The 17,130-nt window shown below is 48.1% G+C and overlaps 1 protein-coding gene across 8 annotated transcripts in view; it reads left to right on the forward strand.

Moving 5' to 3' along the window:
• The first annotated feature begins 8,772 nt into the window (after nt 1-8,772).
• The window catches only part of PPP1R12A (protein phosphatase 1 regulatory subunit 12A), a 1,571,083-nt gene continuing 1,562,725 nt past the window's right edge, over nt 8,773-17,130 (forward strand). For all 8 annotated transcript variants that reach the window (XR_013606928.1, XM_078674242.1, XM_078674241.1 and 5 more), the window contains exon 1: nt 8,773-9,253. Coding sequence is in view for 7 of the 8 variants with exons in the window: in XM_078674242.1 (XP_078530368.1) it covers nt 9,017-9,253 (237 nt within the window). In the remaining variant the exon portion in view is untranslated. The remainder of the gene's footprint in view (nt 9,254-17,130) is intronic.

The raw sequence follows: 17,130 nt of genomic DNA on the forward strand, positions 1-17,130 counted from the left end.
ATGTGGCAGCTGGGTGCGCGTCTGCGCCTAGTATCCCGTCCATAGCCAACATGAAAGGCCACGAGGCGGCGGCATCGTCCTCACAGACCACTGAGAGGTCAAAACGTGAACACACATTAACCTCCAATCTGACACGAATTATGCTGGTGTCTAGACGCTCCTCTTAGCTTCACTGTAAACTTTAATGCACAGAAAAAACAAAAAATAGGCAATCGATATGAACATGAAATATCGCATGAATTCCAGTAATGGTTTCATTAAAAACAAAACAAAAAAAAACATCATTCATGTTACTTCATCAACTTTATTCTCTAGTGTTCGGAGAAAAAATAATCTTTTTAGACTTCGCGTGTATAGAACCCACACTGTGCCTTTCCGTCTCGTTTAACATCTCAAAAGATGCTGTGTGTTCGGCTGCGGAGTCTCACAACTGTGTGTGTATTTCTATGTGCGGGTGTGCGTGATACGGGACGAATGCCATCTGGTGGCTGCCATGCGTAATAGCAGTCGAAGTGTTTCAATAGCCTCAAGGATGAAAAAAAAAACAGCATCTGTCTTCAATCACCGCGGCCCCTGACAGCCGCGATAATTGAAGAAATATGCGCTTCTCGTGCGCGTGTCCGCACGTAATATTTACTAGGCGGAGCAACTCTAACGCCTATGGCCTATTGCGTGCTTCCTTGTAAAAACACAGGCATGCGAGGCCCAATTGCCATGCAGCTGCCAAAAAAAAATCACGAGCTTTCCGGAATTCATGGGTACGATTTTCGAAGCCCTCACAAAAGGACTTCGTGGGACGTGGGCCGAGCCCTAAAAAGGGGGAAAGTGTAAGTGTCAGTATAATGTACATGGTGCTCATGTAAAGCACTCCAATGCCTTCGGGTACACAAGTGAGGGCGCAGGACATGGCTGAAGCAGGGGGCTGAGTAAAACAGAGCAGGGAGAACAACGTGGTTGGTCTAAAGCAGCTGGGGTGTTGTCTGTAAACAACAAGCTCTCGGCAATGCGCAGATTATAAAACCCCTGTCCCTGCTGCGCACGTTGGGAGCTGGTATGCTGTAGTCCTGAGTGGATGCGTCACAGATTTTGAACTGCTTTCAAATATACCCACACAAACACGCACACAGAAACACGCACACACGAATTAAACACTGACATGCAGTTCCAGCCTCCAATGCTCTTCTATCTCGCCACGCAGCTGCTTTCAGGGCAAATGGGGACAGACAGCAAAATGCCCTGGGCCTGGTCACAAACAGAACAGGAAACGCAGGCACTCCTGTGCGAGCTCGACGTCGGGTGATGGGCAGAAGTAAATAGCACAATATAAGGGTGTTGGACAGGCCACATGAAGGGCTCGCTCCCTCCCCGCAGGACAGGGCCCGGGCCACCGTCAGCACCATTGCCCGGCCCAGCCGCCATCTTGGACACGGCACCACGCGGCCGCGCGGCCTCAGCCCGACCCCAACCCTGGGCCTGGCCAGGCCCCGACATCCCGGCACCACCCTCCACCCAGGAGGTGAACGGACCACTTGGCAGGTCAATGGGAGTAAGAAGTGTCGATGGCTCTCCCCCGCCAGGTGCCGAGCACCCCCAGCCTCCTCGGGCGCTGGCTCCACCCCCCTGCTGGGTGTCTGGACTCCCTCATCCCAGACCTCCCGACCTCCAAGAGCGAGGGTCCGGACATCAAAGGGCGCCAGACCTATAACTGAGGCCGCCCCAGGACAGGAAGGCAGTTGTATCCTGGAGTCGAGAGACACCGAGAAGAACTCATCCTTGACGGACTGCTGGCGCTGCCACAGCCCTGCCTTGTGAACTACTGTCCTGCCTGCTGGCGCTGCCGCGGCCCTCTGCAACCTTCATCCTCGTTGGGACCTGCTGGCGCTGCCGCGGCCCGTAGTAACCTCCATCCTCGTGGGACCTGCTGGCGCTGCCGCGGCCCGTTGCAACCTGCATTCTCGTGGGACCTGCTGGCGCTGCCGCGGCCCGTTGTAACCTTCATCCTCGTTGGGACCTGCTGGCGCTGCCGCGGCCCGTTGCCACCTACGACCTCTTCGGGACCTGCCGGCGCTGCCGCGGTCTGAACCATCCAAACACCGAGCTCGAGGATTGTGAGCTATCACCGTTACACCTCCGTACCCGTGGGTACCAAGACTGTCCCGCTACCCCCTTCCCTTACTAGAGACTAGAATTGAGAGGATCATCGTGTCCTGATCGCCTTGTATCGTACCACTCTACTACCAGAAGTGCCTATAAAAGGTGTTACCCTGATCTTTGTGTGGTGTCCATCTGTGGGGGGGAAGTTACCTGTCTGTGCGATCACTGTGCTCGGCCGACCCTCCAGGTCCCCGTCTAACAAAGGGCAATCACCCTTTAGCTTGCACCTATAGCTGAAGGGTGATTGGCCAGATTTCACTGCAGTCTTGCCGCCCAGGCCCCAGGCGCCAGCAATATTCACACCTCTCATGTACTGTGCACCTGGGGGCCAGATTGTATTGCTCCAGCTGCCCGGTGCCAAGTACATTCACACCTCATAAGCGTTTCATTTTTCTACCGACGTTGGGCACTCAAGTCCTGCGGACCCCCTGGGAATGTGTCACGGACCCCTAGGGGTCCGCGGACCACACTTTGGGAACCGCTGTATTAGTACATTATGTAGAAACAATGCAAGTTAGTGATTGCTATGTCTGTATGAAATTACCGACATCAGTAGCAGAAGGAGTTACTTACCGCCATTTACCTCTGACATATGGTATTTCATGTAGTATATTAACTAGTTTGTTTTATGGAACCGGAAAGTTATAGTATTATTCTTCTAATCTAGACGTCATTTTTTCTGAAATTCCTATACGTAGAAAAATGAATCTCGTCCTTAGCAGTAGAGATGCACAGTTCATGGGTCAATATTTTCTAACAATGAAAACAATAGATATAGCCAAAGCACACAAAGACAACTTAACTTGTAAATTACATGAAGCAGAGAAAATATTTTTGAATTTAGTAGAGAAAAGGAGACAGGATTTTCATAGAAAGGCCACTGAACCGAAACCTCAAATACCCAAGTGGGCTGAATGGGAAGAATTTATGGCAACTGGCAAGACTTATGCTGCCAGGTCTCGGGACTTTGAAAAGAAGGGGAAAATCTGTCTCCATAGAGAGCAAACTGAATATAATTCAATGAGAAATTACCTCATCTTAGTATGGTGTGATGACCTCTCCTCGTCTTCCTGACCATTTACTAAAGGGGAACACATAGATTTGCAACATTTAGGGGTGGTACATTGCCCTGGAAATGGTATAACTAAGGTAGGCTTAGTTAGAGAAATTGTCCGACTTGTCCGATTATCTGACCTGTCACTGACCCAATGCATGCTATAGGAGATGGTGGAGCACTCTGTCAGAAGAATCAAGAATTTGCTGAGGGAGAGTTATCGATTACCCAATCGGGGTATAGGAATTTGGCCTAGAGAGAGGAGTGCGACGCTGGCGTTGCACTAGTGGAGGTTACAATCAATCAATCAGTAAATTTGTAGAGCGCGCTACTCACCCGTGAGGGTCTCAAGGCGCTGGGGGGGGGGGGATGGGCTGCGCCGCTACTGCTTGAACAACCAGGTCTTGAGGTGTTTCCTGAAGGTGAGATGGTCTTGGGTCAGTCGTAGGTGAGCGGGGAGGGAGTTCCACGTATTAGCTGCCAGGTAGGAGAAAGATCTTCCTACGGTGGTGGTTCTGCGAATCCGTGGGATCGTGGCGAGGGCGAGGCTGGTGGAGCGGAGCTGGCGGGTGGGGGTGTAGAACGAGAGACGGTTGTTGAGGTATTCGGGCCCATGTTGTGGAGCACTTTGTGTGCGTGGGTGAGCAGCCTGAACGTGATCCTCTTGCTGACGGGGAGCCAGTGCAGTTTTCTCAGGTGGGCGGAAATGTGGCTGTGGCGAGGGATGTCGAGGATGAGTAGTGCGGAGGCGTTCTGTATGCGTTGAAGGCGTTTCTGAAGTTTGGCTGTGGTTCTGCATATAGGGCGTTCCCGTAGTCCAGTCGGCTAGTGACGAGGGCCTGGGTGACCATCTTCCTGGTTTCGGTGGGGATCCACCGGAATATCTTTCGGAGCATGCAAAGGGTGTTGAAGCACGAGGACGAGACTGCGTTGACTTGTTTGGTCATCGTGAGGGAGGAGTACCGGATGAATCCCAGGTTGCGTGCATGGTCCATGGGTGTGGGTGCTGTGCCCAGCGTCGTGGGCCACCAGAAGTCGTCCCAGGCGGACGGGGATTGTCCGAGGATGAGGACCTCCGTTTTGTCCGAGTTGAGCTTCAGACGGCTGTGCTTCATCCATTCTGCGACATCTTTCATTCCGTCCTGGAAGTTGGCTTTGGCGGTGAGAGGGTCTTTGGTGAGGGAGAGTATCAGTTGGGTGTCGTCAGCGTAGGAGATGATGTTGATGTTGTGTTTGCGTGCGATGGTGGCGAGGGGGCTCATGTAGATATTGAAGAGGGTTGGGCTGAGCGAGGAGGCCTGGGGTACGCCGCAGATGATCTTGGTGGCTTCGGAGCGGAAGGGAGGGAGGCGGACTCTCTGGGTTCTGTCGGAGAGGAATAATGTGATCCAGTCCAGGGCCTTTCCTTGGGTCCCAGTGTTGTAGAGGCGGGTTATTAGGGTGCGGTGGCAGACGGTGTCGAAGGCTGCTGAGAGGTCCAGGAGGATGAGAGCGTCTGTCTCTCCGTTGTCCATCAGAGTCCTGATGTCATCGGTGGCTGCGATGAGGGCGGTCTCGGTGCTGTGGTTGGCTCAAAATCCGGACTGGGATGGGTCTAGCGAGTTGTTTTCTTTGAGGAATGCAGTCAGCTGTTTATTGACGGTCTTCTCGATTACTTTTGCCGGGAAGGGGAGAAGAGAGATGGGGCGGTAGTTCTTGAGGTCTTTGGGGTCCGCTGTTGGTTTCTTCAGAAGGGCGTTGATTTCTGCGTGTTTCCAGCTTCCAGGGAAGGTGGCTGACGTGAAGGAGCTGTTGATGATGTTCCGTAGGTGGGGTGCGATGATGGTGTCGGCTTTGTTGAAGATGTGATGAGGGCATGGGTCGGATGGGGAGCCGGAGTGGATGGTGTTCATGACGCGGATGGTGTCTTCCGAGCTGATGGGGGTCCATGCGCTGAAGCTGTTGGTGGGGGTCGTTGGTTTGATAGCTGGAGGTAGAGTCTGGGGTCCGAAGCTGTCGTGTATATCTGTGATCTTGCGGTGGAAGAATGTGGCGAGGGAGTTGCAGAGGTCTTGCGATGGTGTGATGTCGTTGTTGCTGGCGCTGGGGTTAAAGAGCTCTTTGACGATGCCGAAGAGTTCCTTGCTGTTGTGGGCATTGTTGTCCAGCCGCTCTTTGAACGATGTCCTTTTGGTGGTGTGGATCATCTGGTGGTATTCGCGGGTGGCGCTCTTGAGGGCTGTCATGTTTTCTGATGTCCGTTCGTGGCGCCAAGCTTTCTCGAGGGTTTGGCATGATTTCTTTGCGGTTCTGAGGGCGTCTGTGAACCATGCGGTTTTTCTGTTGCTAGTCTTGCCTGGGGGTTTCTTCAGAGGGGCGAGGTCATCGGCGCAGTTGGTAATCCACTGTGCGAGATTGTGTGATGCGTCGTTGGTGTCGTGGGTGTCTACAGGCGGGTTCTGGCTCAGCGATGTGGTCAGTTGGTCTGCGGTGACTTTGCTCCAACTTCTGCGGGGGATCTGTGGTGTCTGGTGGTGGGAGATGGTTTTATTGAAGGTGAAGTGGATGCAGCTGTGGTTGGTCCAGTGAAGTCTGGTGGAGTGGCTGAAGGAGACGTGGTTGCTGGCGGAGAAGATGGGGTCGAGCGTGTGGCCCGCGAGGTGGGTGGGCGTGTCCACCAGTTGCTTGAGTCCGAGGTTGGCGAGGTTGTCGAGCAGGGTAGTGGTGTTGCTGTTGTTTTTCTCCAGGTGGAAGTTCAGGTCCACTAGGAGGATGTACTCTGGTGTGGCTAGGGCGTGCGGGCTGATGAAGTCGGCGATGGTTTCGCTGAATTGTGTCCGTGGGCCTGGGGCTCTGTAGATGAGTGTTCCTCTGGGGGTGGTCTGGGGGTCGGTGTCGATCTGGAAGTGTAGGTGTTCGGCGGCGGTGAGTGTGTCTTCGGAGTTCGACGTGGCGCTGATGGTGTTCCTGTAGATGATGGCGATTCCTCCTCCAGGTTTGTTGACGCGGTCCTTCCGGGTGATTTTGTAGCCGTCCGGGATGGCTATGGCGATGTTGGGGGCCGAGGAGGTGCTCATCCAGGTTTCCGTGAGGAAGGCGACGTCTGGTGCTGTAGTATCAAGGAGTTCCCAGAGTTCGATGGCGTGTTTGTGGACGGAGCGGGTGTTGAGCAGGATGCACTTGAGGTGGTTGTTGTTGTCGTTGCTGAGTTCGGTGGGGTGCAGGTTCGGAGGCAGGAGAATTTGCATGCTTGGCAGGTGAAGGGTCCGTGGGTGCGCCTCGGGGTAGCTCGGTGGCAGGTCGTCCGGTGTTGAGTGTGGTGAGGGTGGCGCTGTCGTACCTCAGTCGGGTGCCCTGGCATCGGCTGGGGCCAGGGGTTCTGGCGCTGGGCGCGGTCAAGGCGCGGACGGGCGCAGACGGGCTTGCCTTTGGTGCGCGTCCGCTGCGCTTCCGCGCGGTGCCCTCCATAAGAGGCCAAGTGGGAGGGAGGAGGAGCTGGGAGGCGGGAGCAGGGCCAAAGGCCGAGGGTATTCGGCACAGAAGGCAAAAGGGGGCGGGCCGCGGGGAGCAGCAGCGGGAAGCGGGGAGCGGGTGGGAGCACAGCGGGCAAGGGCAAAACGAGCGGCAAACAGAGGGGATGAAAAACTACAGAATACAAGCCAGGAATGGGGCAGAACAAGTCAGCAGCAGTCACAGGCAACCAGGAGGAGCCTTGGGGCGTGGGGAGCGACCAGAGGTCAGGTCGTTACCTGTCCTGATCTGCACCTGTCCTGTCCTGTTGGCACCTGATTAGTCAGGAGCCTTATCTTTGCCCCAGCCCGTGGTCAGAATTGGTCCTCGCATCATTCTAGGTAAATATAATCCATGTGGTATGTCTTAGTGCTATTTCCCTTTCTCACCCTTCCCAGGTACCAATGTCTAAAGGTGTTACTGTGATTTATTGCAAACTTTATATCCTATTAATCATTTTCTTGCTTGTAAACTTTATGGTCACTGTATTGTGGCCACTGACTCAGAAAACCTTGCATAAAGTGTTTAAAACTTTTCCTGAGTCTGTGAATATTTCAGGAAAGGTAAATTATTAGATTAACTACTCATTATTCTAACTCCCTTTTCGATCCCTTGGATTTATATTAGAGGTGTCAAGGATTGGTAAGTCATGATGTATAGGTAGAAGTCCTGGAAAAAATACAAATTCTGATGATTAGGAAACAGAAGCAGGATTACCGGTTCAAAGTGTGAATATTTATGGGCCCAGGTGAGTGTGATTTATTGAGCTGATAATTCCACGCGCCATCAGTGGTATCGGGAAGTCCACAGTGGGAAAGTTCAAGGTGGGCTTTGTCTCTGCTGGGCTTGGGGACCAGCCGCGGCCGGTAGTGGGAGTACCGGCCGGGCGGTGACTTGGGGAGGGGGAGGAGCATGGTGGGGGGTAGTAATGTATGGATTACGGACTTTAACAGGTAAGTAAACATATAAATAAATTAAATGAATTTTGTTGCACGCACTGCATCGCATTTGGTGATGCAGAGCACACAACAAAATTAGTTTAATTTATTTATATGTTTACTTACCTGTTAAAGTCCGTAATCCATACATTACTACCCCCCACCCTGCCCCTCCCCTCCCCCTCCCCACGTCATCGCCCGGCCGGTACTCCCACTACCGACCGCGGCTGTTGGGGACCACGCTGGCACTGTTGGCCCTCTTCAGCTTAGGCTTAAAGCGACGGGTGCAGTGGTACTTTCTGGGGTCATTTTTTTGGAAGTCCGGGGCCTCGCAGCGGCTCTTGGATGCCTGCAGGATGTAGGGGAGCAGCTATGCTCCTCCACGGGAGACCCTTGTTTTTTTTTCAAAGGCAGGTGGTCCTCCCAGGCTTTTGGAGTCACAGCTGCAGGACAAGACATCTTTGGCGCAGTTCTTGATGAGGGCTGCAGACAGGACGGCAGGACTGGGGCCAAGTGACCTGCTTCTTCTCCTATTCTCTGCTTTTGTTGCTCTTCAGTCCTTCTTCTTCTTAGGTTGGCAAGAATCTACTTCCCCGGGGCCTCACATTATCTAGAGGGCAACCATTCCACTACACACCACATACATCCACTTCATAACACATAAGTTAAAAAAATTACATTCACGCCACTACCTCTAACTTTTGTTTTCCAAATCGTCACTCCATTACAAACAAAAAACATAAGTTAAAAACATTGTCATTTACAACTCCAATAGCTCTATCTTTCACAAATGCGAGGCCGATTGCTTTGAATGTAATATTTTTAGTTAGGAAATTGTATAGTATAAGCACTGACAGCAGAGTCTCGGGCATTGCGTGTTGTATTCTATATTAGTATTATCATTATTATTATTATCCAGGGTCGGCGCAGACTCTGCTCAGATAGAACACGGGAACTGCCTTAGGCCCTGTCGTAAGCAGTCGCCATGTAAGGGTCAGGCAAATGCAAATAGAAACATTTCCTGGTACCGTAAAATTTTTTCGACTCCAACAAGACACCGGCTGTTAGTAGGCTCTACTCTGCCCAGTCTGGCATAGGCTTTTGCTGTGAAATTCCGGCCAGAGCGACTACCTCGCTAAAGTCTCGCGACTATAGGTTAATGAGCTCGGCGCGTGCCCAGTGGCCTCCGCTAGCGTTTAGTGTGTGTCGGGAGCGCGCGCGCCGCCGCCCGCTCTACGGCCTGTAGGGCACTCTGTGCGCCGTGTACCAGTGGGGGACCTGGTGCTGTGCGGGTGGATCGTCGCGGCCCTCCCCTCCGGCAGGGGGGTGAGCGCAGAGGCTCCCCTAGAGCGGGGTCTGCGGCAGCAGCTGCAGCCAGGGGATGAAGATGGCGGACGCAAAGCAGAAGCGCAACGAGCAGCTCAAGCGCTGGATCGGCTCTGAGACAGACCAGGAGCCGCCCGTGGTTAGGCGCAAGAAGACCAGGGTCAAGTTCGACGATGGCGCAGTCTTCCTGGCTGCATGCTCCAGTGGTGACAGCGAGGAGGTGTTCAAGCTGCTGGATCGTGGGGCAGACATAAATTATGCGAACGTGGACGGACTGACCGCCCTGCACCAGGTGTGTACCGGTTGCAGGCTCCGTGTATTAGTGTCACGGGCCTGTCATGCCCCGCCCAATGTTTTGTACCCTCCACAGCTTAGTGTCAATGCCCTTCTTCGGATATGCCTCCTCTGTGGCTGGTCCCATTGATGTTTCTACACCGATAATGTCTGTGTGCCAGTATCGCCCTTTTAAGTGCCCTGCGCCAGGTGTGTGCTTGACCTTTCGTGTCACTATCTACTGTTTGGGCTCTGCCACAGCCCCCTGATGTGTGCATTACAGGCGGCCTTATTCCTGCCGCTTGTGTGCTTGACGGCTGTTGTACAACTTATATGTATATCGTCAGTGGGAACGTGTGTTTACACTTTGCTCCGCAGTCTTAGACCTGGTAACTGTCGGTGCATCACTGTGTTTCCTCATGTTCCTTTACCCTATTATCCCGTGCATTGCTTTTTAACACCTGCTGGCCAAATGTCTTAAGGTGGAGTGTGACTCTTGTTTTTCTTTCTCTGTTTCCTTGTGGTTAAACTTGCCTCCTGAGTTCGTTCAGAGAGGCCGCATCTTCTGGCGTAAACTGCTAAGGTAATGGTCACCATTGTCAATAAAGTGAGGTGGGATTCACCCTTCATTCTATTATGGAAGATAGTACACCCGCAAGACCATATCGTCTTTGTGGAACACTACCCTGTAATGTAGCGTGATTGTGAAGTTGAAGGCTGTTGCCCCCACTTTTTGACAGCAGTAGCCCGATGGGCCAATTAGGAGTTCGCTTCGGAGCCTGAGGCAACGTAAGAGAACATTTCACATATCGAATAGTATTTAAGGAAGTGTCTTGCTTGTGTAAACCTGTTTCCAGAAATATGCGATCCAACTTGGCATCTTTACCGCTCAATGCGTAAAGATTGCTCCCTGCATTTGGTTCGGTAACTTTGCAGACTTATACCCATATAGGTATCATGCCTACTACATTGGATTTCATTTTTTCGCTATTGTTTTTAGGTATGAAAAAGCAGCTTGTTTCAACCCAACGAATGAATGGAAATTGACGGATATCATAAATACTTCCCCTTTTATGTGGGTAGTTAAGAATAGACAGGTCTTTGGAATCCTCCGTGCTGGCTTTACTAATGTATTCTTTCGCATGTCGGTTTTGTTGACGGTTGATGACTTGTGCGAGTTTCCTAATAAGGAGAAGTTAGGAATGAGAAGTAACTCTGCGATTCTTCACTAGGGTTGTCGCAGTGAGAAAGGCTTGAATTACTTCCAGCGTTGTATCGCACCCCTTTTGTGTATTATTTGTACTCGCCTTTCAGTGTGTTATTTAGTTATCTTCCAGCTCTTCTGCTGCACATCCACATTCCACTCGTAATATGTGTAGTGGTTGACCGTTTCTTAGTTAATACTTTTTCTTTATCCACAGTCCTCAAGCTGCACTGAGAAACGGACGGATGCTGAGTTGTTGATGTTCCAACATTTCTTTGACAACTGCTTTTAAATATGTCGATTTTAATATAGTCTTCTCGCTTTTAGAAGTTTGTAATTGATACTGTTGAAATAATTTCCTTATGTAGAGAGAGCCGTTTATTTGAAACAGAAGCCGAATTAGGCTTTCTTCTGTGTCTTGCGAACACACTACGTTGGCTTCCCGGGCAGAGAGAAATAAAAGCCTTCAGGTAAAATGTACAGCTTGAAATGCTGCTCTGGGAAATAGTTATAGCTGAAACGCTTGTTGTATGTGCTGAGGTATTAATTTTACAAAGCACACTTTTTAAACATATTTCTTTGAGATTAAAATGTATGCAACTTTTTTTCACTTGCACACTTGTTTTTATAGGCGCTTTAGGTTTCGGTGTAAAAACAATTGTGCAGCATGGTTGGTCTCTTAACTTCATATTTTAAGTACTCCATTTCCTTGACATGAAGATGCTACCCGGGACCCTTTTATTTCACCTCTGTTCAACGTTTTTTTCCGGAATGTATATGATATAATCACACGTGCATTTGGGTCTATTATCTTGCCCATGTTTTGGCGTTAGTACACACAAATCAGTGTGCTGAGATACATTTATATCTCATTTGTAACCTTTGCAGCAGTGGAAAAGTAGTTTCATGAAGCACATGTCAGCAGTAGTTTCAACCAAACTCGCAATCGTGACCCATGTGAATGTTTTCTTCAATATTATTTCCTGTTGAGGGAGTTGTAAGCTTTTGGTTTATGATCACCTACACCCTTTTTGTAGCATGGTCAGGATACCATGTGAGCCCCATTATTTATCAAAGTCAAATCAAAGTTTACTTTATTGTTGTAGTTAAAAAAAACAACATGACAATCTACACCTAAGTATATTAAATGGATGGCAACTTCTATCCAAAGACATAAATACATGGGTAAAAGGAATAACATTGACTACATCATATGAAAAAACTTTGGGTAAACCGCATATTTTCGATTTTTCTTTTTACTTTTTTTTTAAGGAAGATCAACAGTCGAACATATAGTGGCTGAAGATCAGCATCTTGGTTTTACCTTGATTGATCATGAGGTAATTCCGGTTATTGTATTTCTGAAGTTTACTCAAGGCTACCTGATCCATTATTTGATGTTGATGTCAGCGTACTGAAAAATTTGTAAATTCAGTTTGGCTAATTGAGGAGGTGCCATACTACTGCATTCTAAAAATGTGCCCAAATCAGCTGTGTAGAGATTAAAGAGGAGTGGGGCGGGCAAGCACGCACCCATCTGCTTCAGGCCGCTGTCAAGAGATTTTGGAGGTGACTGTCTGAGGGCCTGTTATCACCTGGACCTATGTTTTCAAATATAAGGAGATAATGGCAATGAGCAGTTGCACAGGGACCCTCCCATGAATTGAGTTTTCTCCATAATGTGGGGTGGTCAAGCTTGTCAAAAGTGGCGCTGTAATCAATGAAACTGTGAGAAAAGTGGGCGGGGGGGCTGGCTCTTCTGAGCTGCTCGATGACTCATGGGGGCTAAGGTGGTGATATCAATTGTTAAAGCGGTTGCCCGGAACCCTGTCTGAAAGTATGGCAGAACCTCATTTTCCCCAGCCCATTCCTCTAGCTGTTTAAGTAGAATACTGGCATATGATGTTGCCTCTAGGTCCAAAAGGATTTTCAGGTGATAATTGGAGGGATATGTTTGGGTCCCCTCCTTGAGGATTGGGCACAAAATGGAGCCCCTCCATCCGTCTGGTATTTGCGCTGCTAGGAAAGCTTGATTGTAAAGGTTATAAATATTATGGCGGGAAGGCCATTAGGACCTGGAGCTCTGTCGTTTTTCATTGCTTTTACAGGCTTGCTTACTTGGGCTGGTGCAGTCAGGTCCGCTGGATTTGTCGGTGATCGGTCCACCTCCCCCGATTGGAATCGTCGCATTGTGTTGATGCCCAAGTACTTTAACTTACCGCATCCAGGCTTCTTCTGAAATGGCATTGAGCCTGGAGCAGGTAGGAGATTTGAGTTTGTAAATATAATTCCAATAGCAGGATAAACTAGTCTCCTGCAACATATGGTGTATCTTCATCCCTTCTTGTTGCTTAAAGACTTTCTTTACCTCCCAAATTGTTTTTTTGTGTACTTTGCGCAGACTAGTGATTGTGTTGCCAGAAATTGCTGTAGGATTGCACTTGTGGTTACGCAGGGACCTTCTTAAGGCTCATCATGCAGTAACAATGTCAATATTGAGGGTTTGGGCAGGCATTTCTTTGACGTTCAACGTAGATGTCGGGAGGTGCCCTGGTCCAAGTAGATCGCTTAGATTAATTGTTAAATTATCCCAGCTGTAAGGTAAATCCCCAGGAGAACTAGTTTGAGCACTGGATACCTTAGCTAACCATTTTTCCGACTTCAAGGTTGTCTTCTCTCCATTTGATCTTTCTGACTAATTTGGATATCTCAACACATGTGACTGAGCCCACCCCAAAACTTTATTTGCAGTTGGAGTGTTTAGATCAAGAGTCATAGTCAAGGGGTTATGTTTGCTTTCAAGTCGGTCAGGGATCTCCAGTTTGATAAGAGATTTGATTGTATGCAGTTAGGATATTCACTTTTCTCAGTTCTTTGGTATGGCAAGCTACAGTGTTCAAACTTCCCAAACCCCTAATATTGAAATCTCCCAATAGAAGAATTTCATGTGTAGGAAACTCCAGAAGAAGGTCCTCCAAGCTGTCACACAAAGTTTCCGTGGCTGGTAGTTTTGTTGCTTTTGTCATATTGTGGTAGCAGTTCATAAGTAGCAGTGGGATTTTACTATGACTAGACAGTACCCCAGTAATTATGGCTGCTTGGAGGGCTGGAGAATCTAGGTTGAGGGGCATTATTTATCGCTAACATTTACTACAGGTACTTGACCCGAATTATGGAGTTTTTGTGATAGGAGCGTTGTCAAGTGATAATAGTTACTTTCTAGTTATATAACCAGTTTTTCCACTGTTGGGCTAAATTTGCTTCTGAATATCCATATGTTTACATTTTGTCCATCTACCCTTCGGTTTTCAAAGGGTGTATAACTTAGTTGTTTAGTAGGGGAAGAATGAACAACATTCACTATGTATCTTATAACAAAAACATTTTTTAATACCGAATATTTTGCACAACTGAGAAACAATGTTATAATTTGATGAGTCCTGCCATTTAATGTAGTTCTTGAAATTCTAATCCTGCACTTAATAATTCTGCTTTAAGTCCTGTTCTGCTTAAATCAGTGAACTGCCAAATATCAAGGAAGCTGATTCCTTTGCTTCAGTTGAAACCCCGTAAACCATGTAAATAAACTATCCTTTTTTTAAAGTTCAAAACTAAATTTGAAATATTTTAGGAACTACAATACCTAAACGGCCCTTTACACACTAACCATTCCAAGTAGAGACATTTAGGATCTTAACTCCAGTTCCGGTTTTCAGTGGAACATATAGCATGAAAAGTAAAACACAACGACCTTTATCTTAAATATGTCAGTTTATGCCGAAATGAAAATTACATGCTGCACAAAAACAGATTTTATGTGGAGAAATTGCACAATAGTCTAAGCTTTGGTGCTCAGAACATGGTAAAACGTGAATTCTCCCCTGTGACAAGCATTGGAACTCTGAATGGGAAGGCATTACTGCAGAAGTAAATACCCTTTGCTATGTCAATAGCTTATTTGGTGTGGCATTAGCTCCCCTACTACTGGACCAATTAGTGAGGTTATAAGCCTATATCTAATTAGAATAATAAAGTTCACTTGGTCTTGTGAAATCAAGCCATAGAAGGGTTGGACAAGCAAGCCTGTGGAAATAGCTGCTGTGAAAGAGTCCAATGGATTCTCTTTAAGCCTTTGAATTGGTATCCTTTTCTACTTATTTGCTGTAAAGATTTGCACCACAGTTTCAGGCCAATAACCTAACCATCCAACTTTCCATAAACATACACTGAAATATAATTTGATATTATATGGAGGTGTGAATTAACTTTCATGAAGCATTTCTGCGCAATTTCTCTTACAGTAGATACCCTCCCACTCGAACATAAACTAGTCTTTACATCTCTACTTCTGTTAAGTCAACTAAACTCTTAGAAAGAATCAACCACTGTTCATGAACTTTGACCTTCATCTAGCTTTGGACTCCATGAGTAGTACTGATTTTTTGACACACTGTTTGATATCTGTGTCAATCTATTGCTAGTGAGTGTTATTTCATAACCGTACTTAAGTAATTCAGCAAGGGTACAGTTTTGTTCAGACTGCCATTTGAAATCATTAACTCTCACGGCTTTGGAACCGTGTCGTATGCCGACGATACCCAGCTGCTTATCACATGCGGCGTGGATCCCGTCGACACTCGTTTTCGTTTCAAAGATTGTATGATTGAGTTGAGCAACTGGATGAGAAATAACAAACTCCAGTTGCACGCCAGCAAGACTGAGATAATTCTGTTTGGTAGGGCAGAGAAGTGTTGGACCCACGAGTGGTAGCCCTCTGAATTGGGGGAGTGTCCTGTCCCGAAGCCAGCGGTTCGGAATTTGGGAATTATCATTGACAGCACCTTGTCCATGAAAGATCATATCACTAAATTGACAGGGACATGTTATGGAATTATGCGCAGTCTCAGGAAGATCTTTAGATGGCTCCCTATAGAAGCCAGAAAACCATTGGTCCAAGGCCTGATCATTAGCCATCTTGATTATGGTAACGCTATGTACTATGGGCTTAACAAAGATATTCTGGCAAAACTACAGACTCTTCAGAACACGGCTGCTAGATTGGTTTTAGACCTCCCGCCCAGAACTGCATCTGTGCCTTCCTTGAGGAAGCTTCACTGGCTTCCTGTTCGTCAGAGGAGCCATTTTAAGATCCTGAGCATAGCACATAAATGTCTTCAAAAGAAAGGGCCCAGATATCTTCAGGATAAACTGAACTGGTATACCCCTAAGAGATCCCTGAGATCTAGTAGCAAATCACTGTTGGTCCAACCACGTGTCCGCACTGTTCGGTACGGTCAGCGCTCCTTTTCTTATCTGGTGCCTCTTCTTTGGAACAAACTGCCTCCTCACCTTCTCTTAATCTCTGAACACAAGCAATTTCGTAAGGCTTTAAAAACCTGGTTGTTTTCTAAGTAGATCCCGTGCTTGGATTTACTCTATTCTGCGCTTTCTTCGGCTGATGCTTTCTTAGGATTAACCGTTATAGCTGCAAGCGCCTTGAGACCTCACGGTGAAAAACTGCGCTCCATAAAAATCTTTGACTACGACTTGACTATGACTAAAGCACCTCTTGAGGTTTTAGGATGGTATGCTGCATCTGTATTCTAGCACCTCCTTTTCAATCTATATTTTAAAGTGATTGTGCAGTCTCTTGTTTAAGGGGTATGATAGTAGATTAGAGGAGGGTGATGAGGAAAGAGGCTGTGAATAGAAAGCGTGCCCGCAGCTACAAGTGTCTGCAGTGATAGGCAGCTTGCTGGCTATTTTCCTTTGAAGCCTTTGAGAGCTGCAGAACGCACCAGTGCCTCCTGGCTTCTTATACATTGCTCTTAAATCAGTTGTGTGTCATGGGAAACTGAAAGTGAGGCACAGAATGGCAAGGGGTCGGGAGAATGAAAAGGCGAGAACATATCCCTGAACTCTTCTGCAATGTTAGTAGCTAGTTTAAAAGGGACGCCTGATCACTAATCCTTCTGAAAAATACTCAGTTAGTTACCTTCTGCTTGGAAGTAAGTGAGACTGCTCACGTGCCATCATTATGCCCATCCATGGTTACTAGATGCCTCCCCATAGATGCCCTTATTTCGTCCAGCTGCTAGTCACTAGTATGCCTCCTGCAGAGTGATTTTTTAAAAATTATTTTTAAATGTGCTGTGGGTACCATTTGCATTTAACCCCTTGCATGCTGGTGACGAACCCCAGCCGTCACACTCCGCGGTGCTCGTGTGCTGATGACGGCTGGGGTTCGTCACGGCCCCGCCCTGTTCGTTTGTTTACCGCACAGCGGCGGAAACGGGCCAGCATCGAAGGGGTTAAAGAAGTTGTTTGGAGGGATTTTAAAACATTAGGACAGTATAGTTCCTCCTAAGAGTTATCCTTGTAGTATTCCTCTGGTAGCCAACTTAGTCATGTGAACTAAACAAAGTATTTGTCAGGGTATTGTTTGGCGCCAACTTGGACGAGAGGAACCAACAGGACGCAGAGTCGCTGTCCAACAAGAGGATGGCATCATAGTCTTACTCTCCGACCTATGGGGCCTGCTTTAGAACAGTGATAAGAGAACAGCATTCTCCAAACACCGGGAGCAAATAGCTATTCCAGACCTTAAAAAACTCAGGGATCATTGTTTCACCTGACCTACCAAAAACTAAGTGATCCTCCAAAAAGAATCTTTTTAGGGGTCCGGACGAAAG

This window comes from Lissotriton helveticus, chromosome 1_1 (assembly GCF_964261635.1).
Source record: "Lissotriton helveticus chromosome 1_1, aLisHel1.1, whole genome shotgun sequence".
In the NCBI taxonomy this organism is placed as follows: domain Eukaryota; kingdom Metazoa; phylum Chordata; class Amphibia; order Caudata; family Salamandridae; genus Lissotriton; species Lissotriton helveticus.